Source organism: Betta splendens, chromosome 14, assembly GCF_900634795.4.
Source record: "Betta splendens chromosome 14, fBetSpl5.4, whole genome shotgun sequence".
In the NCBI taxonomy this organism is placed as follows: domain Eukaryota; kingdom Metazoa; phylum Chordata; class Actinopteri; order Anabantiformes; family Osphronemidae; genus Betta; species Betta splendens.
In genome coordinates this window covers 14522875-14547480 of record NC_040894.2, presented here as the reverse complement: position 1 = coordinate 14547480, position 24606 = coordinate 14522875, and the positions used below count along the sequence as shown (strand labels likewise).

Here is a 24606-nt window from a genome sequence, read left to right as displayed (position 1 = left end):
TAAGGTGAATTCTACACAGTAAATTATTTTATATTCTAATATGGACAAATCAATCATAAAACACAGCAATAAACAAAGTCGATAAATATGCCTTAAATGTCCTATGTTTTGAGCAAAGACATATCGGGACTTATTTATACAACTGTATTTATGTATTTACCACATCAATGCATCCAAACTACAGATAGTGTGAGGGAGCTACTGTACTGTAGATGCAAGGCTCGCTGAATCCATCCTTTTCACTTCCACAGGGCCCAGAGGCCCCAAGGTTAGTCTGAACATCTGTGTCTGCAAGAAAACAAAAAAGGTTGGAGAAGACACAAAAGCTGAAGTGATGCAGACGACAAAAAGGCACGCACACGCGGTGGGAGTCCTGGATGGATGAAAAGCAGCTTCTTCATGCAGTGTGATGTGTAAACACTGGAGGCAATGGCTGTGACTTGAGAGAGCAGGAGGGATGGGCTGAGGGGCAAAGCAAGGCAAGGATGAAGCAGCAAAAGCCTCACAGAGACACATAACTTCTTCAAAATATGTCCTTCAGCGTTGACCCCAAGAGGTCGAGGCATGACAATGACTGAAACAGGACCCCTGTGGAAGTCAGTGTGAAAACAAAGCTGTTTACAACTTGACACGCATGTAAATGTCATGTTATTAACCTTTCGGTTTAATTGTTATGACTTGGCTTCTCTTTGTGGTATAATTGAACATAATATGTAGAGATTATCCAGTTTCCTGTAGGGCTGGCAAGCTCAAAATTCCTGCTACAAACAAATTTGCAACTTCATTACCATCTTTGTCTGTAGTACCAATTTTTTTTAATTACTATACAGTAAAAAACAATGTAAAGCTGGCAACGGGTTCCCAGGACATCAGTAATAATAAATAATAATAACCAGGACTTCACAGAAGAATGAAAATAAAAATAATACGCATGGCCATGGTGTGCAGCACGATGGTGCAGTGAGTAGGGCTGTTGCCTGTCTTGCATGTTCTCACCGTGTTTGGGTGGGGGTTCTTCGGCTTTGTCCCATGGTCCAAAGACATGCAGTTAGGTTGATTGGGTACTTTCCATTGCCCATAGTGTAAATGAGTGCATGGTTGTTTGTCTGTGTGGCCCGGCAATGGGCTGACGATCAGTTCAGGGTGTACCCTGCCTCCCGCCCTCAGCCTGTCCTCAACACCCCCCCCCCCCCCCCCCCCCCCCCCCCCCCCCCCCGCCGCCGCACCCTTGCATGGGATTCAGCAGTAGAAAATAAATAGATGGACATGGGCATAGTTTAAAGCGTTTCCTTCTGTATGTCTATATGTTAAGACATTTTTTACACTCGTGAGTAACAAGATAAAAAAATGGGTCAGCACATTTTCTTGGCACACATACAGTAAGACAAACAAGCCGTGGGGGCATCCTGAGGTTCCATGAGCATGGCTGCTTCCTACATACAGCTGGAGCAGAGAAGCTAATTAGATTTAACTCAACTTAGTTGAGAAGTAAAAGCATGTTTGCCCAAAAAACTGACGTAAACATCACAGCAGTGCATAAACGTAATCACTTTAAATGAACTTGGCCTCGAAACCATGAAATTTATGCAACATTCAGAGTACAGTTTCAAATTTCATACCAACCAAGTGTCATATTGTGATTGCTATGGTTTAACATACACATTTAGTGAGTGTAATCCTCCCAGGTGAAGGGAACAGATGTGAATCCTCCCACACGTGCACATGAAGCTCGTATGACACCTACTGTATTATAAGACTTGCATCGTCTGCTGTCGCATCTCTTTGCAAGGAGGACGGCAGTTTTTCCCTCCATACCATAATTGCTTGTGGATGATTAAAAGAATCAGCGCAAGTAGGGACAAGCTGATTGTGTTTGCCATCTATAAAGCTTTAACTGTGCAGCCCTCAAAATACCTTAATCCAGTTTATCCCTCTGAGGCAGAAACGACAAGCCCGCTCATAGCCAATCCCTTGATTGTTCCGTGACCTTGACCGAGCTAATATAGGCTGCTCAGTTAGCATAGGGCTATGTCAAAGAGATGGACACCAGAGGAAAAGTAAAGGAATCTCTTATTAAAAAGAAAAACATGCAGCTTAAATTAGGGACGAGGCAAAATAGGAGCCAGAGCCTGATTCACTCTGTTTTTACAGCGGAATCGTGTAGAAAGATGTACAACCAAATGCTGGAAAATTTCCAACTCGCAAGTGAGCATATTAGTGTATTAGCTTCTTGAGTTGAATGTAGCCTTGCAGAGTGGCGTTGTTTGTGAGTGAGCCTATTTTTAGCTGTGCTTGCAGCAAGCCTCTGGGGAAACTGTAGCAATGTCTGTGTGTTGGTGAGTCCACCACTTTGTTTCAGACTAAATTATATTAACAAGTGCTGCATCATTTGTAAGAGGTAAAAAAAAAAAAAGGTCCCCAGAGGATGAACCTCGGTCACTCTGACCGTGACGTTTGACAGATAGCTAAAGGACGCTATTGGATAGCTAGGGTCACCTGATGATTATTCCTCCATCTAGGAGTAATTGGCAAATATTAGCACACACCTTTGGTAAACCTGTATTAGCACTTTCACAGTGTTGACTTCAACCATAACTTACTTAACTAAGAACCACTTAAAAATAATACAGCTTTATTTACAGTGGCTGCAGTTTGCGATGATGTGTTCAGTAAAAAGCTGTGATTCATTCGGTATGATTACTCTTTTTAGTTTCCACAGAAAGCAAGGTCAAGGAGCTGCCCTGCTCGGCAAGGCGTGCTCGTTTAGTTGTTAAACAAAATGGAAAGAAAAGTCACACCGCATTCTTCATTCAGTGACTCATCCTCGGGCTGAGGGCAAAGGGATGGAAAAGCTTTTAGAGCGTTCGGTAACACAATGAACAGTGGGAAGATGGAGGAGCCATCTGCATGAAGAACTTGCCAACGCCGGTTTAGCTCCACGGAGGCGCATTCAACCCACGCACAGCAGCGCCAAAGCGAGTCGTGGAGCAGCTCGAGTGGTTCATTTGAACTGTTGGCACAGTAAATAAGTGGGAACATGAAATGCAGTGTTACTGTGTTTGATGCGTTAAAGTGCGCCGCACTCTAATAGGAGCTGCGAAGCAAATGAGACACATTGGTAGGCTACGGTGTCAATGTAACTTCCTGACACACGAATCAAAGCGTTTAACATGATATTTGATGGTGTGGAACCTTGCTCTTGCCAAAAACAACTGTACATGAAAATCTAGTCTGGCTGCTACTTCTGCTCCTACATTAAATTTAACGGTTCCCATTCCTGCTAATGAGCTGCTGCTAAGTTGTGTACTTTTCTACTTCCATTTCTAATATCATTTGTTGTCTGGTAGCGACTAAATAAAGGGTCATAGCATAGGCTTGTAACATGCTGCTAATGTCCTTGTGTTGTCTTTCCCTTGCTTGTAATGTTTCTCCTCTGCCTCCTTGAGAGATAACCCAGATTAGCCCATTAGCTGTACTCTAGCAGGTTCTGGTGGGTGATGGCTTGGTGTCTAGGCATTCACCCAAAGATCACTGCCAACCACACTTTGATAAGGTCATGAACGTGGAATTAGAGTCTCCAGCAGTCAGATATTTTCCAGGGTTTGTTTCGTTGTCTGCCACCCAGGCAAAGCCATTCTAATGGGCAACAGGGGGAGTGGTCTTTAACCAAGTGAGCCTAGGATGGAAGACGGTTAAATAATACATAAAAAAGCGCTTTGGGTTGCTAGATTCACAGATTATTCATCATTCATTGAGGAAAATAAAAACAACCCCGGGTTCTTTTCAGAACTGTAGCTGTGGTGGAAATTTTACATAAACAAGCAGATGAAAGAGTTATCTTTTGTGTGATTTATTATAAAAATACAGGCAAATAAAAATAATGGGGAAAGCAAATCAATAACATGGATGTTGATCGTGCGCATGAACAAACCAAAAACCAGCTGGGGAGATCAGTGCACACACCACGAAGGTGTGATGCAAAGAGGCCAAAACCCTCAAGTTGTCTCTGCCTTTTAACCCCTTTTTCTGGCTCTGGTGGAATGTCTCTCTGCACCAATAGAATAGTTTGCGCCACCTTATGTCTTGTGTCTTGTTATCAGAAAGCAAGGAAACACCAAGCTTCAAACACAAGATGCATTGGGTTTTACAGCCTTGGGTCTGGTGGGGAGTCAGATGGGATGGAGCCAGAGACCGGGTGTAAAAGACAAACATATATCATAAATTATTAGTCAGTCAAATGGAACATCAGATGTTTAGACTTGATGTACGACAGGGCGCAAGAGATTAGTTGTTTGTGTAGGAATGTTCAGTATTGCACCTAACCAGCACATGACAACTGTGTTGGATAAGAAAAAGCACAAAGGCACAATTTTTTCCTTTACAGAGCCAAGCTGACAAACAGACACGCTTCCGTTGAGCTTAGTATCTGCCTACTGTACATCTCAACGTCTTTGTACATTTTTGTTAAAAAGTAAAATTATAAAATTCCACAAACAACCATAGATTTCCTACAGTACAAATGGTGTAAATCAACTATCCATAATAGATCACAGCCTTCAACTAAGAACCTACTCTAGACCCAGAAAATTTAGTTTGTTGGACTGGGAGCCATTGTGGTGCCTGCCCCGGATACAGCTCTCAGCCCAGTGCTGAACTGCTCATGCTGGAAACAGCTGCTTTTTGTTTGGTCGTGTTGACTGACAGAGAGGGCTTTCATACTGTAGTTTATTTGTGAACGTAGGATATCTTCTCTCTGTATAGAGAAATCCCAGGTATGAGAAGCATCATTTGTCACAGTGATGCTGATGCAGCATCTTCTGAACTATTGTAACTCCTTTCTAATGACTAGTTAATTCTGAATGCTGCAGGCTGAGTTTGGACTGGACTTAGCATCGAGATTGTGTTTCTCCTACTGTACGTTGGCCTTTTTTTCCATGGCTCTCTCTAAATTTAGAATCAAATTCAAAATCCTTCTCCTATGTACATGCTAAAGCTCCATCATAATTTAAGACCTTGTGTGACCTTGTTCAATATCTTTCTGAATTAGAAATACGAAGCAGACCCTTCAGCTATTTTTTTCCACAGTTGTGCTTCTCACCCCTCCACAGGCGTCGTTGGACTCAAAGCTGCTTCCAAGGTTGTGTTGCCTGTTGTTGTTGGCTTTTGTCACCTGTTGTTCTTTTCTCTCCTCTCTGTCTTTGATATGGGTCTATATAATTCCATACAGTGCAAGTTGGGGACAAATCAACTTGCATTTAATCATTTTTGCCCTAAATATGACAACAAAATCTAATCCACATGACATTGAACTGATGGATGGTGGTAATTAAAGCTGCATGGGTGTATGATCATTTTGTCTTGTGTGACAGGGCGCAGCACCGTATAGCAACTAGTGCCCTAAATCCATCCTAATGTGCACGTTTACTTTCTATTTGGCTAAAAATACATTTACGTTTGACAGATGCAGTGTCAGTCATTTTAAATTAGCCATGCAAGACTCATGGATCAGATTATTTAAAGATCAAGAACTATAATAATTATATACGTTTTTCTTTGTACAGCCTCCATGTCTGGCAATGTTTTGAATGTAGCAGTTATTCCTTAAAAGCATCTTGTGGTGCTTTCAGCTATGATCTGATTCAGCGTAATCATTTTCTTATAGTGTGCTGAATATATTGGCAAGTCAATAATTGATTTCACATCCAATATGAAGCCAGACAGCTGAAAACCGCAGCTGCAGCCATGTTTCCTGTCACAGGTTCTTCCAGATGACCAAATTCTTCTTTCTGGATCTATTGACAAAGGTTCTACTGTATAAACGTACAGATCAGTAGATATCAACATAAATAGTTTGTCTTGTAGAGTGAAATGTAAAACAACATAGGGAATTAAATAAGGTCCAATTTTAAACGTACACTGGGTTTCTATTACTATTTCTCAAGGTTGCTGCAATAAGATTAGAGAGCTCTCACAGTAGTTTATTTACATTAAACATCAGAGTCCAGTCTAATATGTAGCCTCAATGCATTGAGGTGAAGGTGTAAGCTCCTAGATTTGTTATGCTTGAAAAGAGTGAATCAACTTACACACCGACATCCATGCAGAGCTACACTTAAGGTACAGAAAAACTGGAGGAAAAAAAAACAATAGTCATGCGTCAATAGTTTCTGAAGAGAAAGCAGTGACATCAGATGAAAACACAAAAGGAAGATAAGGGGAAATGTGGATGTGAAAGGTTCCGGCTGGAGAGAGCTTTTGAGATATGGAGCAACCATGTAGTCCTGTCAGGGGTGACTGAGGTCATCGCGCCTCTGGGAACACAGGAAGAGGAGGGTTGAGGGTTTGAATTTGAAATGAGGAACCAGAGCAGACAGTGAGGAGGGGGATGAAACGAAGGACTTTAGTGCTGATGGAAATCAGACGAGCGGCTGCTCTCAGTGTGAACGCTACGGGCTAGAGGAAGGTCTGCTGGGAGACCAGCCAGCAGAGAGTTAGAGTAGTGCAGACAGGCGATGACTAGAATTTGGACCAAGAGAGCGGAGTAAGAGGTAGTGGTGGTGGGTTTACTGTGAACGGATACGCATCCTGTTTCTTGGTAGGCTGAGCTGTTCTGGTGTTGTCAAGGAAATCAAGGGCTTCTACAGAATTCAGGATGAAGAAAAGAAAAAAATAAAACATGTAGACAATGCGTGTGACCCTTAAAGAGGTACTCTAGAAGTATTTCTTGGATTGCAGCTTTTACTGTAATGTATCTTCATTAGCATCTTTGTTTAATAGCTGTCTGTAATATAATTAAATAGAAGACACATTTTGCCATGTTCCAAGTAGTTATTCCTATAAAATCACTGTAAATGGGAATGTATAAAACTCACTGAATATGCAAAAACATTTCTAAGGTCAATCCTTGCTCCAAATTGTACAACATGTAGAGTTGCCAGAAGAAAGGAAGGGTTTGGCGCTGCTAGCATTAGCAGTGGAAGAAAAACATTCAAACATAACTGGGAGGAGGAGCCCCTGAAAAGTCTGAACTGTGTAACAATAAGGAGAATAATCACAGAATGGTCAATGATACATGAGTCAAAGCAAATGCATAAGTCTACAAAATTCAGACAGGGTGTTGTGCATGAGAACCAAAGTCTTACTTTCTCTAATCTGATAGTTACTTCACACAAATTAATGCAAGCCTCCAGGACCAGGATTTTTTCTAAACATATAAAAATATAGAATGGAATTTGTCCAGTTGCAAATATTTCTAAAAGGATTAACATCCATTGTTCCCTCTAGGCTGGTGTTACTGGAACATCTCACCACTAGGGCGACAGAGTAAGTCATTAAAAAGCCTCTGTTTAAGCAGGAGTTAGAGAAATCACATTACCCTACATCAGTTTCTTCTTCATTGACTGAAAATAAAATCCTGCCACATTTAAAGCACACATCAAAGCTCTTTGATTCACTGTGCTGTTTTCTATGATGTAAAATTCTGGGATGTCTCAGTGTGTGAAGGCCAGTGGTATGAATCATAGCTGAATGTGCGTGACCCTTAGCCCCCACAGCGCTGCATGCGGAAGTGATGAGTAAAGATCTTGCCATTAAAACTAACTTTGTCTTTGTACTTGGGTCCAAAGCTCTGGCGATGGAGACCTTTTTTGGCAGTTTCAAAATTCAGAAATTAAAGATTTCAAACGGCACAACTTTTTAACATGAAAAAAGGCTTTTGGAATTCATTTGGCAAGGTTTTCAGTCGGCCAAGTAGTAGAAAAAAATCATTAGAGCGAAGGTCAAAAGAAGCGAGGGAGAGGAGAGCAGAGTGGTCTGTGAAGATGGAGAGGAGCACGGCGGACTCTGCTGAGTAGTCACAGTGTGAAGTGAAACCAAACTACAAGAGTCAGTGGAGACAGGAAGAAGAAAGGACGGCCAGAAAGTGAGCCTAGCCAGCACGAATTAAGATGCAGAGAACATGAGCTTCCAAAGTCAAACAAGGATGAAAACGGAGGGCAACGTCTCTACTGATGATGACGTCATAAATAATACACCAGCTTTGCCGGAGGTCAGTAATGAAGAAGCTGTATTTTCTTCATAGATCCTCACGGGCAGTTTAAAAAAAAAACACTCCTAGACTTTGTCCTGCTAGAAGTACAGGCAGCACAGTTGCCATTATTTACCTGGAGACTAACAGCGGTTAGCTGAAATTTACAGTTTAGCATTGTTTTAGTAAATACAGCAAAAAGTTGTTATTTTGTACCATTAGCATTGTACAGTACCGGTACTGGCCAATATTTAGCAAATAATTACTGTTTATTTACACCTTTTGTACAAGATGTGCGTTTACAGATTTTTATTTTTAAATTAAATGCACTACTCTACTACTACAGACAATACAGTTGACACTACTTTTGCATGAGAAGTTAAATAATTAATTAATTGCTAGAAAACATGGCTGTATAGATTTTAATTTTTGCTAATGTATTATCAAATTTTTATCTAAGTTCTAACTCTTACTCTCTCCTACTGTACATTACACACAGTAAAATTGAGTCTCAAAATGTTTTTCAAAACATGTTTTTATATTAACTTTTCACAAAGCTACATACATGCAAGACCTCTGAGCGTTCTTAATTTTTTCAGCCATTAAAAATTCAGCCATATAAATTTAACCAGTGGTCTGTCTGTCCGGGGTCTAAAGACTGAAATAATGTAAAGTACTGTTTTCTATCCTCAAAGTATTAATACTGTATAAAATTCACAGCAAAGTTTAGGAGTGAATATCATCTGTGGCAGTAATGAAGTAGCGATATGTCAGTTTAACAGTAGATCTGAGTGGTGTTTCAAGTATCCAGCTTTGTTTCAGTCCATTGATATGTTTTATAATGACTTAATGTGATTAAGGAGTAATGCTTCATGTTCTTCAAACAAATGACTCACATCATTTACCCACTTCAACAGGGTTCTGCTAGATGTTCAGCTTCAAAAGTCATTCTCCTGTTGGGTTTGTGTGATGTCATCTCTCTACTGCTCATCCCTACATACTGAGAATATTAATCCTCCCAATGCTGAAGCAGACCGGTGCCACAGGGAGAAACCCAAGGGATCAGGCTTTCTCTCCAGAGCTGGAATGATGACTCTTTTTGATCGCCCATGTTCAAGTCTTCAGTATATTTTCATTTCATAACATTTGTCTTTAATTGAATCTTAGGTTATTAATATTTAACCTATAGCCTTTGTAACGTCAAAAAACAAGAACAGATTAAAACTAAAGATTCCTAAATGCTAATTCAATTAAACCAACCAGTAATGGTTGAATTAATAAGACTGAGATCCTCTCTTGTGTGTTTTTAAATATTTCTATAAATATCTGTATCTGTATGACAATTTCCTGAATAGCAAAAAGTCTGTCTTTCAAGTGTGGGACACTGAAGCAAGGACATGATAAGTCTGTTATGAGCCTGTCTCACCGCTGCTCTCCAGTTGAGAAAGAAGCCAGTGCTGTAGAGGAGCAGAAGCACAGAGCGGATGTGAGACTGAGGCATTGTGCTGCACAGAGACAGCAGCAAGTGTTTCTGTCTTGTCTGGGGTAATCAATGTCTGTGAGGCAGCACAGAAAGGCAGAGATGGGAGAGATGAGCTCTGCTGTTTGAACCGCTGACTGACAGCTCCAGCATCCTGTCACTACAACGGTCTGAGTGCAGGCTGACTTGAAGCAGTGAATAAGGTTAAGTTGCCTGCATTGTTGGGGACAGATGGCCCATGCAGTCCTATGAAAAGCAAACAGGGGAGAGAACTACAGTACATGAGGATTCTGTGAAGGAGAAAATAACACAAGCAAATAGTCAGACTGACATGGATGTAGTCTGCTTCTCACCATAGGCCTCCTGTGGCTGCGCTGCACTGCCCTGTTTGTGTTCATTCACAGAAGGTGAGTTGCACAAGTCTGCAACTGTAACCACAGGAGAAAAAGCCGAGGACAAGTGATGTGCTGATTAGAATAAAAACACAAGGGTGTCACACTTTACAAAGTGGATACGAAAGCTACAGCGATGTACCTGTCATTGGAGAGTAGCAGCGAGGTGACCACTGACTGCAGCTTACTCCCACAAGAAAGCACGTTGTTCAGGGCGTGTGCACAGGAAGATGTGATGTGTAGAAATTACATCAGCATCACTGTAAATGGAAAACTGACCCACAGGCTTGTAGCCTGCGCTGAGGTTTATTCTGTGAATAGAGTCATACGATCATTTCCTCGTAATGTTTCCTATTTTGTAGGGTTATATTTATGACTTTCAAAGTTCAGCATATACTCTGTTTGTTTTGTTTTTTTGCCTTAAGCATTTTTCACTAGACAATAAAATATTCCAATGTACCAGCTCACAAAATGTACAGACTTCTCTTATCTGCATATAATCAATATGGCAGGACTCTACATTAATAACTAACTAAATACTGTACAGTATGTGGGAGATCTAAACCTACAGGCGTTAACAATGTATTGTAGTACATGGAAAAACTGAAATAAACTGAAATGTTCCCCCAAAAACATGTCGTTGTTAAAAATGTAAATTAACTCAACAATGTGCTGAATTTTGGGAACTGTCATTCCCTTAACTTTCTTTAATCAGCTAATGCTTAAGGATAAACTAATCTTCACTTCACTGCTGATGCTGCCCATATACTGATATATGAGATATTCTGTCTGTAAGGGTATGAACATCAAACTTCCCAATCAGATGAAGATTACAGGCCTGTGATGTTTAATTTAGCAGCACAGAGGACAGAATAGGAATAAAAAAGTATTTCACTTCTACTGTACGTTTTGAAATGTTGATCATTTCCCTGAACATCTAGTTTCCTCCACATTTAAAAACTTCTTCAAAAAACTTAATTCACACTAGGAAAGAGAGACGCAGAATCAAAGATCTCCCAGACTCTTTAAGATGTTTTTAGGAGATTCCAGATCAAATGAACATTTTAACACTTTACACGCTCACCCTGGTTTTGCGCACTGTTGGCAGCCCTGCGCACTGCAGCGCTTGTTGGCTTGAAGGTCAGCCATGTTCATTTACGTCGTTTGCGGCGAGGAGGAGCTGTTCGTGGTCCTGAAAATGCTAAACTGGCTCAGACTCATGCATCATCTATGAAACGTGGACACAGATTGGTTTGGTTCTTTGAAAGATCCTAATACATGGGTTCTGGTTGGATTTAGTTAGTAGATTCAGGATTTAGTGTTACCTGTTTGTTTTCTTGGCTTTTTCTCTGTAGTTTGCATAAATTGTAGGTTTCTCAGAATAGGGTTTTGTTCAAGCTTGGGTGTCTTTACTGGTGTCTTCCCAATCGATAGTGACTATAAGGTCGTGCACGGTGCCTGTGGATATCTTGCAGCGGCTATTCCATGTAGTGACGTGAAGCCGACGTTTGTTATGAGGCCGTAAATCTACCGTTTGTACAGCGGAGGAGCCGTGACGCGTTTAGGATCACCAATGCAAATGATAATGTCTACCCCTCCTCCTCCTCCTCCTCCACTTCCTCACCTCCCCTCTCCCTCGCCGCACACTCGCGCGCGCGCAGACGCGCAACCACAGTGCTTTATATTGCCGTGCCAGTCTTTAAAAAAGCGCCTGAAAGCAGCACTGGCTGGCTGAGAGATAGAGATGGGAGAGAGAGAGAGGAGGAGAGAGAGGGGGAGCTTATATAACGGCCGCTCTGGGAAATACTGGCGAGCCGGAAGGTGAAGGGGGACCTTCGCTCCACAATACGTGGGGAAAGCAGCGGTCGCAACGACGGAAGGACACAAGGATGCCGCTCGCACCTCTCCACCGCTGAAGGTAAGCCGCATGCTCAACCACCCCCTACTGTAAATGGTGGAGGCACGGCAGCGCGGTGTAAGATGGAAGACCGCAGTTTCTTAAATAGGTGATGCGTGTTCACCGTCGCTGTTTCTTCCTTCCCTTGTCTCGTCCCATTCAAATCCAGGCGGACAGGTCTGGATGTGTCTGGTAGACGCGCCGGTGAGGTGAATTCGTTGCGTGGGATAAAATACGGGAGTTGAACACAACTTAGCCACTTGGACTTGATCGGAGACTGTTCATTGTGCAAACTGTTGCGTCCGCTGTGTCCTCGGCAGCACCACCGCACCCCTACTTTTATTTATTCGCTCGCACTTAAGACGAGAGGCCCGCGATGACAAGTAGCGCTGAAGGGCATCACGGCGCGCGACGACCAACGAGACGACGAGGCTTTAATAGTCACCGTAGGATGAGAGGGAAGACGGAGCCTGTAATGAGGAAATGTCCCTCTGTGGCTCCGAGCTGTGTCGAAGAGGGGGCAAACAGCAGAGCATCCTGCAAAAAGACACGGGAGCAGGTCAGGGTCTGCACTTCGCTGCTCCCCTCTTCAACCTTAGAACAGTGTGGAGCTCCAGGTGGTGATTATTCAGAAATCTCCAGCGTCTGCTCTTTGAACGCTGTTTTTCACCCACTTGTTTATCTCTCCACAGATGAGGCCAGAGATTGTCTGCATGCTGCTATGATAATCCCTCTTTCATAAGCGCTCATAAGATGAACACAAGCTTTGTTTTCATCACATGATGTCATTTCACTGTGATACTTGAGACTTATTGGTCGTAAAGCTGGAAGATATTGCTCGTATTACAATACTGCTAATCTAAAAGTGCAGGAATTAATGCAGGAGTTAAATGAAACCCCTGAAAGAGGATGTGTTTTAAAAAGCTGTATTAGTAAAGCTTTATACGTTTTAAAAAAAAACAGTTCATTGTGATATGAGAGCACAATCTGAAATTACTGGAACTGCAAGGCGAGATTTCAGGCATGATTTCAAATTCAAACAGCACCAATGGCATGAAAGAAAGCAACAAAGCAGCAGGGATGTGTTGCAAGATGCATCAAGACAGAAACACAAGCCCATATGTCAACATGCGCTGTGCATCTAATCTGCCAGGCACATAGTTCCCCTCGCTTTGATTGGCTCATACACTATGCTGTAAAGCTGCCTGTGTTTTTCTTGTTTTTTCTGATCCAGTGCCTCAGCGTTTCCCTCCAAGGATCATCCAGCAGTCAGTGACCACAGCTTCGGATATTAAATTCCTCTGAGTGGTAACACATTCATTGTTCTGCTCCTGCTGCTGGACTGAGCTGCGATGCAGGAACAAGAAACAATATCTACCCCAGTGCCAGATGTGGTGTTTCCAAGATTATGAAGTTGTTACAGATCAATCTGCTTGAGGTGAGAGGCAGTAAACACTGAGGGATGGTGGCGCCCCTCCACAAGCTGCACTGCCTCCTGAAGCGGGCCCAGATGCTGCTCCTCTGTCTAGGCATCGCCTATTTGATGGCGGGCAGCATCCTGCTCCTGCAGCGCTCCAGCATCAGGGTCCCCCAGTCGACTACGGCCGGCCTGCCACCCACGCTGTCGCTGGCTGCGCCCCCCACCGCCCTCAGGACGGCCGGCCTGGGCATGAGGGCGCGCTCCAGATGGGCCACCGTTCAGTCTGCGCCCGGTGGGGGAACCAAGGCGGGGCGGCACTGGCCCGCTTCTCGGAGCCTCGGGGTCCAAAACTTGCATCGCCGCTGGTTTCACAGCCTGGTGCCAGAAAGTCAAGAACAGAGAAGCTCCGTCCACACAAGCAGCACGCACAAAGGTAACACACACACACGCACACGCACACATATTGTCTGCACCATTACATCTCAGCACTGAGCAGCAGATCAAACAGGCCAGTCAGTCTCATGAGATACATCTGTCCACACAGTCCAATTAATTAATTAACTAGTCATCAGGGAAAAGGTGTTTGCAGGACTCAGAAATAAGCAACAAAGCCTGTTAATGACCTTAACTGTGAAAGATTTAAATATTTCATTCAGCTGCCTTTTCCAAAGGAGACGTGAACTGACCATGTACAGTTTAGTCCTAATTAGCTGCCTGTGTCTCGGCGTAGCCAGGGGTGCGCCCTGCTATTAGTCTGAGGCATTGTGAAATCTGTGAAACAGCCCTGAGCTTTAACACCATCACACCGCATTAGAAGCAAAATATGCAAATCTAATCAAACTAAAAAAAATCTTGATGCAGATGTGCTGAATGAGAACCAGTGAATAATATATGAAGGTTTATTTTCTCATTTTGGGCTTTGCCTCTGGAGCGAAGACAGCCTGGAGGCAAGGCAACATAATACAAGCTCCTCAAAGCGCTTCCAGAGCGCACGCACACAATCACGCCTTCTTCTTGCATTTAGAATTACATCATTGTGACCTTAGAAGATTGAGAGGGTCTTTATTATACATTTATGTGACATTTTCCATGTGGGTGCATCAGATCATGTAGATGAGGGGCAGCGCTCACTGATCCTCTCTAAACTAGAGAGGGAAAAGCAAGAAAGACACTAAAGCAGCTTCTAGAAAATAAATTAGTAATGGTGGAGATAAAAATCATAATTCCCTGCTTGCACCGTCGGTAAGGAGCCTTCACTAGCACACGAGTGCTCCGAGACGTCCCTGCAGGTCTGTTCCATTGTTTAACGGCGCCTGTCAGTGCCTTTGTCATTTTGTTGAAATGATAAATATAGTGAAATTACCCTCAGTGGGACATTTGTTCGTGCAGCTCGTTGTTGAAAATCATCTTCTACAGTCTTAATCCATTTTTTTAGAGACACTACACAAGCACTAAGCAGGGCAGCGCAGATGATTGAGATCAGTTTCTCCAACAGCCGCCTGGCAAAAGGTTGCCTTTAAAACACTATTATCCAGGACTCAAATGTTGTCTCGTGTCCTGAGGTTGAAACCGGCAGAAGGTTCTGGAGAAAAACACCATATCCTATTGTGTTCTACAGGACGCATGCAGTGAATATACAGTACAACAAGAATATGATCAGTTTCAGTTACATATATACAAAAACAATTTGAATTCAAAACAAATGATGCTGAGTGACGTATTCATCCAAGGTTTGCTGTCTTCACACACACTTGATATTCAGATATCACAGATGTTTGTACTGGAGCATGAAATTATTTATATTACAATATAAACACAATCTTTTCTTTCTGGTTCAGCAACACCTCTATATTACTTTTAATACATTAATTCAGTGACTTGGCAGATTGTGTTGCTTTTATGTCAGTTGCCAGACGAAAATCCAAATTTCCTTGTTATATGCAAAGAAAGTAATGACAAGGCGACACAAAAGGATCCTGCTGTTTGGATCCTTGACCCCACCTTGGCTCATCACATCTGTGAGACGAGCTGTGAACCTGACGCCTCCCACTTTGATGGACACGCGGCGCATCCTGCCCGTAGCGGTGAACATGCCTTCATCCTTGGCCGTCGTTAGCCTCTTCCATCCTGCGGAAAAGACATCAGCCCCAGTGAAGCCATCTGTCTTAGAGTCTAAGAACGTGACATTTTGTCTGAGCTGAGTGCAGCCGTTTCTATCATGTCTGGGAATTCAGGCTGCTTCCCTTCATTAACCCTCTGCTGCAGCTGCCTGGGGCCTCTCCTTCGCTTTGATTAAGACAATGACCTGCTCCGCTGGGGAAAATAGGGTGGAGACGGGTGGAGGAGGGGGGGCTCACCTTGGCAGGTATTTCTCGCCATGCTTCCTGACATGCCTCAGACTCTGGCATGCCTCGGAGTCTTCTTTTTAGGCGGCAGCTGCTGGTGATCTCCAGAGGTAGTCTCCTGAGGCCCAGACAGCTGGTGAGTCAGCCCTGCCCCGGCGCACCAGGCTGGGCAGAATTCAAAGGATCCCAGACTGATTGAATCACAAATTCTACTGTATATAGTGACTGGCTTAGCCTGCCAGAGATTTCACGGTCCATTGCTGGCCTCCATCCTATCAGTGAACCTTGATGCTGCGTCCTAAGACTTGGTACAGTAGCCTCTTCTGCCTCACTTTGGCAGGTCCTCTCTTTGACTCATTGTTTGCTTTTAGTATGTTATTGTCCCTCAAACATCAGATAAAACATCTTATGATGAAACATGATATGATGACATAAAGAAGAAGCTTTTTGAGGTTCCACACAAAAATGAAAACCCAGCAATTAGTTAATAAATCATCAAAATAATCCATCATATTTGCAGAAATCTTCCAGCGATTGAAGCATAGTAGGCAAAGAAAAGAAGTGCCCGCTGTATGCTTCGCTCCAAACTGAGCCTGGTATTTATAAAGAAGACTTTTATGTGTCAGCTGTGCTGAGTTTGATGTAGCAAAGACAACGATAACATCAAAGACTGAATTTGGATGTCATTCAATATGGAGCCTTACTCCTGTCAGCACATCCTAATAGTCTGTCATTGCATATTATACTGTATGTTACATTTTTTTTCTGTATGGGGGTGATTTTTATTCCAGTGTGAGTAAATAGACTCACAACAGTGCGAGACTGATCCCCAGTTGATGATAAAGAAGAGCTAGTTATGTGAAAAATTAGTTGGATCTTAAGATGCACAATACTCTCCAGTGCGATGATGCACGGTCTGCTTTGGCACCGCTAAAAGGACAGTGTGCCAGTCTGAAGCCTGGTGTGTCCAAATCAAGTTAGAGAGGAGTTTGTCAACAGCCAATCGTAATGAATATGCATGAAACATTGATTTGTAGGTATCTAACAGAACAAAATGTATATATACTAATATATATATATATATATATATATATATATATATATATATATATATATATATATAAACCACTCCCTTCTCTCCCCACGCGGGTGGTCTCATCCACTTTCCAAGCTCGGGTCCTCTACCAGAGGCCAGGGAGCTTGAGGGTTCTGCGCAGTATCCTTGCTGTTCCTAGGACTGCACTTTTCTGGACTGAGATTTCGGATGTTTTTCCAGGGATCTGTTGTAGCCACTCCTCCAGTTTGGGGGTCACAGCCCCCAGTGCTCCGATCACCACAGGCACCACTGTGGCCTTCACCTTCCAAGCCTTCTCCAGTTCTTCTCTGAGCCCTTGGTATTTCTCTAGTTTCTCATGTTCCTTTTTCCTGATGTTGCCATCGCTTGGTATTGCCACATCCACCACTACGGCTTTCCTCTGCTTTTTGTCCACCACCACAATGTCTGGTTGGTTCACCATTACCATTCTGTCTGTCTGTATCTGGAAGTCCCACAGGATCTTGGCTCGCTCGTTCTCTACCACCTTGGGAGGTGTTTCCCACTTTGACCTTGGGGTTTCCAGTCCATACTCCACGCAGATGTTCCTGTATACTATGCCAGCCACTTGGTTATGGCGTTCCATGTATGCTTTCCCTGCCAGCATCTTACACCCTGCAGTTATGTGCTGGACGTCTCAGGGGCATATATATATATATATATATATATATATATATATATATATATATATATATATATATATATATATATATATATATATATATATATATATATATATATATATATATATATTCTCCAGTGTCTTCCCACAGTTTAAAGACATGTCAGGTTGACTGGAGACTCTAAATACTGACTTTGTACCCCAGCGAGTAAATAAAGCCAATAGGAATATTCTTTAGACAGGGCAGCAACTTGCAGAAAGCCTTTCCCTTTTTGAACAGTAACACCATCATTTGTTGAACGTAACCTCCGATCACCCTAATCTCACTTTCTTTTCTGTTTCTGTTTCTTGACAGGAACGTATGTTGGCTGTTTTCTGCACAACGCCAGCGATCAAGCCTTGGGAGGAACTGTTCTCTACGACCTACGCAAAATGACCAGCGCTCTGTGTCAGGACACCTGCTCAGAAAGGTAACCTGTCCACAGCGTGCTACATGTGAAGGCATCACAGAAGGCCCGCTGTTTGGATAAATGCGGCGGATCTCAGCCTCCTACATGAATGGCTCCTGTGTTTGGGCCAGGTGGCTGGGTGACAGTAAAGAGGAGGGAGGGAGGGGGGGGTGGAGGACCTGGCCGGGACAGAAGACTTGATGTGTTGCAGGAGAAGGAAGGAGGAAGGTGTGCATGTGTTAGAATGTTTAATGAGGCCACTCCAGCAGTTGGTAAATTAGTCCGTGGTTTGATATGTGCTTCCTGTGGCCTCGTCAAGGAAACCCTCCAACTGGGTTAAGTTGAATTAGCCGCAATAAAATGCTTCTCCTCAAACCCAGACAATGTGAAGAAGCAGGTGGATTTGTTCAAAGCAGACTCAGGCCTTTTTGAATTATTCCTTTTCATATCTGAGCAGCGAGGAAACACTGTAGCTGCACTGAAACAGAGGGCAAATGGATGTGAGCCAGCGCTTGCATCTCAAACCCACGGAGTGTTCTTCCCTCTTTCCACCCATCCAGATGGAAAGCTGGCCGTGCTCATTACCTGAGTGGGCCAATTACCACGATGAGCAAAAAAGTAAAAAGTCAAGGCAATTTATGAGGAAGCTTCAAAGGACATATATGAAAAGGTCAACTTTGATGAGGTCTCTGTCTTTCTCAAGGGGCCGGAATAAAGAGCGAGGAAGAGGGATGAGTCACGGCCGCCTTGATATGTAAAGTACAGATCAGAGGTGACCATGGGGGTTTAAATCATATCCTGTGGGATGGCTGCACCAGAGGGCATTAGCTTAAGGTCACGGATTATTATTGGCTAGTTCAACACGTGTCTGTTTCTATTTCTGTGTGTGTATGTGTGTGTGTGTGTGGATAGTGGGTACCAGTTTGCAGGTCTGGAGTACGGAGCTGAATGCCACTGCGGGAACAGGATTAGTAGTCCACAGGCTCCCGAGGAGGATTGTAGCCTGGTGTGCCGGGGCGAGAGGGGGTCCCCTTGCGGCGGTGTGGGACGACTCTCCATTTACAAGGTGGAGGAGCAGCTGCCGGGTCACAGAAAATGTAAGTCAACTTCCCCTGGAGGGACGAAACAGGAGTGTGTCTGCTGTTTATTCTGCACACAGGCTGCACTTTGGATGAGGTTTGTTAGAGAAACTATTCCAAAACACAACACCGGGTCAGCAGTGCATCCATCATGGTGAATGCTGATGTTCTAGTTTTATAATCATAATCATCATGATCATAATCATCAAGTATAGACCATAATTCAAGATTAATAATAATTTACATATAACCATATTTGAACCTCGCAATTCATTTCACTTAAAGCTCTTCATCTGCCTTTGTGCGTGGATAAATGAAAACATTTTGGCCAGTGCAGATGGATCATGTCCTACTTATGGATTTTTCTCATTCCAGTCAGAAACATTCACCACCGTGGATGCTTCAAGGTCCCAAAGAGCGTCACCGGCAGCTTCCCCGTCTACGCCTTCCAGCCCAACCTGACGACACAGTCCTGCATTGAGACCTGCACAGACAAGGTTTGAACCAGCTCTCGGATCTCTGAAAACACTCCAAGTGGCACAAATACACCACTGTTATCTGTTATCTGCAGCTGACTGCAATGTGGTTCATTCTCCCAGTAGGTACAGTAGTAGTTTACTGTATGTGCAAATTATTTTTGTCACTAGTGTTTGTCCTTGTGCCTCCACATTGTGTGTGTCTGACCAGTAACTGGGACATTGACAAAATATAGTAAGCAAGAAAGAATGTAGGGAGGAAGGCAGAAAGGAAGAAAGAAAGGCAGGAACGCAGGAACGCAGGAACGCAGGAAGGAAGGAAGGAAGAAACGCAGGAACGCAGAAAGGAAGGAAGGAAGGAAGAAACGCAGGAACGAAGAAAGGAAGGAAGGAGGGAACGCAGGAAGGAAAGAAGGAAGGAATGCAGGAAAGAAGGAAGGAAGGAAGGAAAAAAGGAAGAAGGGAAGGAAGGGAGGAGGGCAGGACGGAAGGAGGGCAGGACAGAAGGAAGGAAGGAACGAAGGAAGGAAGGGAGGGACGAAAATAGGAAGGAAGGAACGAACGAAAATAGGAAGGAAGGAACGAACGAAAGTAGGAAGGAAGGAACCAAAAAGAAACATGGAGCAGGGCTGACATTTCTGCTGAACCGAGTTGACATGTTTCCATCAGATAGAGCAGGATTCTTTGGAAAGTGAAATGAGTGTGAGTTACAGTACATGTGGATGGATGTGGAGCATTTGCGCTTGCAGGAGCTCCCGCTGGCCGTGTTTAAGAGGCCCCGCTGCTTCTGCACGTGGACGTCATCGCTCTTCAGCCTCAGCCAGCAGTCCGACGAGCAGCACTGTGTGGGAGCTGCTGACGCCAACAGCACCGGCAACGGCACCGGCACCGGCACCACCGCGCCCACGGACCTTTACCACGACCACTTCCAGGTGTATCACACGCCGGTGCTTGGTAAGCTGTTTATTTTCCCACTACGAGCTCGTGTCGCTTCCCATCAAGTGGCTGTTAAGTCACATAAAGCCTCATTGTGACCGGTTCCACCACACGTCTTTAATTTATTTCTAGATTATTCTCATAGACAAGCTTGAAAAATGCCCCGTGAAAATAATTTATTCCCTGACACTGTGGAGATTGAATCACTGTCTCAGTGCACGATGAAGAAAATTGCACTTGAAAACACAGTGTTGATCTAAACTCAGCTTCCATTTCATTGCGCCACATATGCGTTTTCTGTCACCTTTGTTCTGAAAAATGAATCACTCCCGAGCTCCTTTTTCTTCAGCGATCCTGCTCTGTAACGGAAACTGACGCGAGCTGTCTTTCCAGACTCCAGGTGCAAGGAGAGGATGTTTCTACCTCATCGCTCCAGCTCCCTGGTGGCTCTTTCCAGTTTTCCCGGCGCAGGCAACACCTGGGTTCGGCACCTGATTGAGCTCGTGACCGGCTACTACACTGGCAGCTTCTATTTCGACGGCACGCTGTACAACCGAGGTGGGGAGGACGCGCTCGTCCTTCTTTGAGTGAGGCATTTGCTTGAAGTTTAAAAAGTAAATCGTTCCCCTCCAGGTTTTAAAGGAGAGAAAGACTACTGGAAGAGCGGCCGCAGCATCTGCATCAAGACTCACGAGAGCGGTCCGAAGGAGATTGAGATGTTTGATTCTGCCATCCTCCTGATTCGGAACCCCTACCGCTCCCTCATGGCTGAATTCAACCGCAAGTGTGCAGGACATTTAGGACACGCCACAGATGGACAGTGGAAGAGTAAAGGTAACAAGAGTGCAGTAAAAGCTATAAAATGTTGAATATTGTGACATCCTTCTTAAGTTTTTCGCTGTGACCTAAGAAGATGTTTTTTCACTTTCTTTCACAAGAATGGCCCGAATTTGTCTCTAGCTACGCCCCCTGGTGGGCATCCCATGCACTGAGCTGGCTGAAGTTTGGGCGCCGCCTGCTGGTGGTCCATTACGAGGAGCTGCAGAGAGCGCTGGTGCCACAGCTACATCTCATCACGTCTTTCCTCAACGTCACTGTGACTGACGAGCGGCTGCTTTGCGCCCAGAGCAACCAGGATGGGCATTTCAAGCGCTCAGGGGCGCAGCAGCCTGCCTTCGACCCATTCACTCCCAACATGACCCAGATGATTGACGGGTTCATTCACACCGTTGACCAGGCGCTGAGAGGCAGGAACTTTAGCAGGCTTCCAGAGGAATACCTCCCCAGATGATGATAAAAAGGACACACGTGTAGTTCTGGAAATTAGTGTTCTAGCAGTGGTTTTGAGGAGAAAATGTCTTTGCTGCTCTTTGAAAAGGTTTAAGATGACCAGGCCACAATTTGACAAAGCCAGACTCGCTGCACAGGACTGTGGAGTCACAGCAGAGCAGTGAAGGTCACTGGTCATTATAAAATGGGATGGCGAATAGCGATGAAAGCCTCAGGGGCTGGAGCCTGCCTCTCAGAGAAGCAAATATGACAAATACTCGAAAAGATTTGACATGATTTGTCGGCCTGTAGAGTTGGGATTGTCCTGCAAAGAGCCAGGATGGTTTCGTTTTGGCTAAGCATGGGTTTTATGGGAATCTTTCATTTGACTTGTACATACATACGCACTCAGATGGAGATGATTATTTGCTAACACGTCTGATACATTCACTGGTTGCTACAGATCTGCAGTCTGAGACTTTTTTACTGAACTAATGTGGCTGTAAATGCATTGAAAAGACTCTACGTTGATCTGAGTGATTGAAACTGTAAATAAAGCTGTTTCTACAAGCACTTTATTTCATTAAAAGCATTGAATTTGCATTGTGTCAGACTTGTTTTACTTGATGTTCTTCACTTTTATTGAACCAATTTGAAATACACAGCTACTATATATCTCCACTTAAATATTTACTGCAGATAAAGTCAGGTGATACCACTGAGGGCAGGGGTCTCTGAGGATCAGACCTTGGACTATACAGTATATAGAAAAAATTTTCCGAAGCCACACTGGTAGATTACTGCCACCTTGTGGCCGACTTTTTGCAACTGCACTGAGACATGTTATTTCTAAAATATAAATTAAAGCCATAACATTAACATGAAAGTCCATAGCGGTGCATCAAAACAGTATTCTTACATTTAAATGCAAGAATAAACCCAGAACCTACAATGTAGTTATGTTTGATAATGTTTATATTTCAAAAAGGTCAAATGTCTGTCACTTGATGAGGAAAACGCTCATTTTATTGCATCTAGTTACACAAAAAATATCAATCATCTCATCAAATATCATATCATCATCAAATATCAAATGTCATCAATGCCATACTTCAAACTCTGGCCTCAAAAGAAACAAACCACAGAGTTAAATCAAGCTATGGTTCTTGTTGTACGGTACTGTACATGGTGTTGTACTGTGTAGGCTGCTCACGGCTGGTTCCAGCACTGTGCGTCAAGGTTAAAGTCTTCCTTAGCTACACGTAGCATCACTGAATGTCACACCAGCATCCAATCCCTTGAAGCAGTCTCAATGACTGGATTTATGAGCTACTGCACGACTCTGCTCTGAATGAGCTCCTTATAACTCTGCCTCTGCTAGACCTCATCCATGCACACAGTCAAAAACATCCACAGCACTGATGTGAAGTGAAGGTTCTGTGTATAAACAGAGACATTGATCACATTACAAAACCAAAGGGTCAACAAGCCAAATAAAAGAAAAAAAGGTTCAACAATAAGGCGTCTATGCTCATTCCCTTTTAATGGGACAAACTGCTTTTAGTCATCTTATTTTTTAAATGGAGCTATGGACACACACACAACCCCATTCCCCTTACACTCATGGGTGATGTAGACTCTCCAGTGAACCTGAACATGTTATTTGGCTCTTGGTACCCACAGACAACCCCCGTACACATACGTTACAGTAGCAAGCCAACCCAAGGTCCTCCTTACCCACTTTTAACAAGCCAGGATGAAAGCTGGAAGCCAAAACACCTCATTCTTCCAAGTGATTCTGTAGATTTTATCTCTCATTTGTTCATCAGCTTTAAGTAATTTCAGCTAAAAACCAACACATTACTCCACCTTGAAAGGCCGGTTGAAAGGTACTGTATATAAACAAACTCATGTTAATTTTATGTTGCAGTTCTGTTATTCTAGGAGTTTATGGAAAAGCCCACAGTAATTAGTGCAGCAGAGTCATGAGGCCTCTCAGCCAGCTGTCTTTAATACACCTCAAATAGACTAAAGCCCAATTTATATTAAGATGCCGACTCCATCTACTTTAAACATACGTATGGTAACATATGGTAAAAACAATGACACAATGGGCATTGAGTAATAATAAATATTAGCACAAGTATAGAGTGAAAGAAGATTTCGACGGGAATGATCTGTACCTCCATTTTCATTTTTTCTGCCTTAGCAGCACATTAAAATGCAATTTGATTTTTTAATAGATTTGGTGAAAATAGACTCTGGGCCACCTAAAGGCATTTAATAGGAGCTAGTCACAAACCTGAGCTCGAAACATTACAATAATCCAAATTTGATGACACCAATGTGTGTGATGTGAGTTCAAACTTTTTCATAAAGAAATATTTTGCTACAGGTTTAGTGAACAAACCAGCCCCCATTTTATTTGTGGGACAATACATATATATAGTTTATATATTTTATAGAAGCCGAAGCATCTCCTTGCTTTTCTTGCTGCATAGTTCCTAAAGTAGTGAGTGTACAGCTTTCATTACAACAGTGAACATTTGCTGTGCCATCAAATAATTTAACACAGCCAGAAAAGTGAATAAACCTCTAATGTAAAATGTCCAAATTGGGCCCAGTGTCAATACTTTGTGTGGCCACCTTAATTTTTCACCACTGCTTTCAAGCCCCATTTTGTGCATTAGGAGTTAGGCTATTAGGCATTACTCAAAGTGAAATGGTTCTAGTTTCTAAATGGTACTGGGGCTATGGGCTACATTATTGACCTTGGTGTCATTAGAAAGAAAACTCCTTCTAGTATTCACAAAAACAAACAAAATATTTTAGAGTTATACTGAGATAAAATTACAGAGATAAATACTAATACGCCTGTATTTTTAACAAAAGAAATATCAGTGTATGTTGTAAAATATTAGTTTTTTTTGTCCTGTCTGGCAGTTCAACAAGCAACATGTATTAGGCTAAATGTCATATTGTAAATGACAGTTTTGCTCTTTCAAGAAGAGTATAAAATATATACTGTGTGCTGGGGGGAGTGCATAGAGAACGTACAACCAGCTGGTGAAAACAATTACATCAATGTAGCAAAAAAGAAAACATAAATAGGCAGAAATAAA

The 24606-nt window shown here is 43.1% G+C and overlaps 1 protein-coding gene and 1 long non-coding RNA gene across 2 annotated transcripts; one reads left to right on the top strand and one right to left on the bottom strand.

Annotated features, from left to right (window-relative positions):
* Positions 1 to 2802: 2802 nt before the first annotated feature.
* LOC114869631 (uncharacterized) lies at positions 2803 to 11458 on the bottom strand. The gene is made up of 5 exons (XR_003788182.3): positions 11224 to 11458; positions 10983 to 11126; positions 10041 to 10209; positions 9860 to 9934; positions 2803 to 9752 (listed from the first exon to the last, which is right to left on the bottom strand). It is a non-coding gene; the product is annotated as an uncharacterized LOC114869631 (long non-coding RNA).
* An 87-nt stretch (positions 11459 to 11545) lies between these two features.
* On the top strand, positions 11546 to 22085 carry wscd1b (WSC domain containing 1b). Its single transcript, XM_029174014.3, has 9 exons — positions 11546 to 11816; positions 13030 to 13648; positions 17631 to 17745; positions 18637 to 18821; positions 19179 to 19300; positions 20029 to 20233; positions 20609 to 20773; positions 20849 to 21049; positions 21154 to 22085. Exons 2-9 carry the CDS (start codon positions 13258 to 13260, stop codon positions 21504 to 21506), a joined length of 1737 nt encoding a protein of 578 aa, XP_029029847.1. The 5' UTR covers positions 11546 to 11816; positions 13030 to 13257; the 3' UTR covers positions 21507 to 22085.
* The last annotated feature ends 2521 nt before the right edge of the window (positions 22086 to 24606 follow it).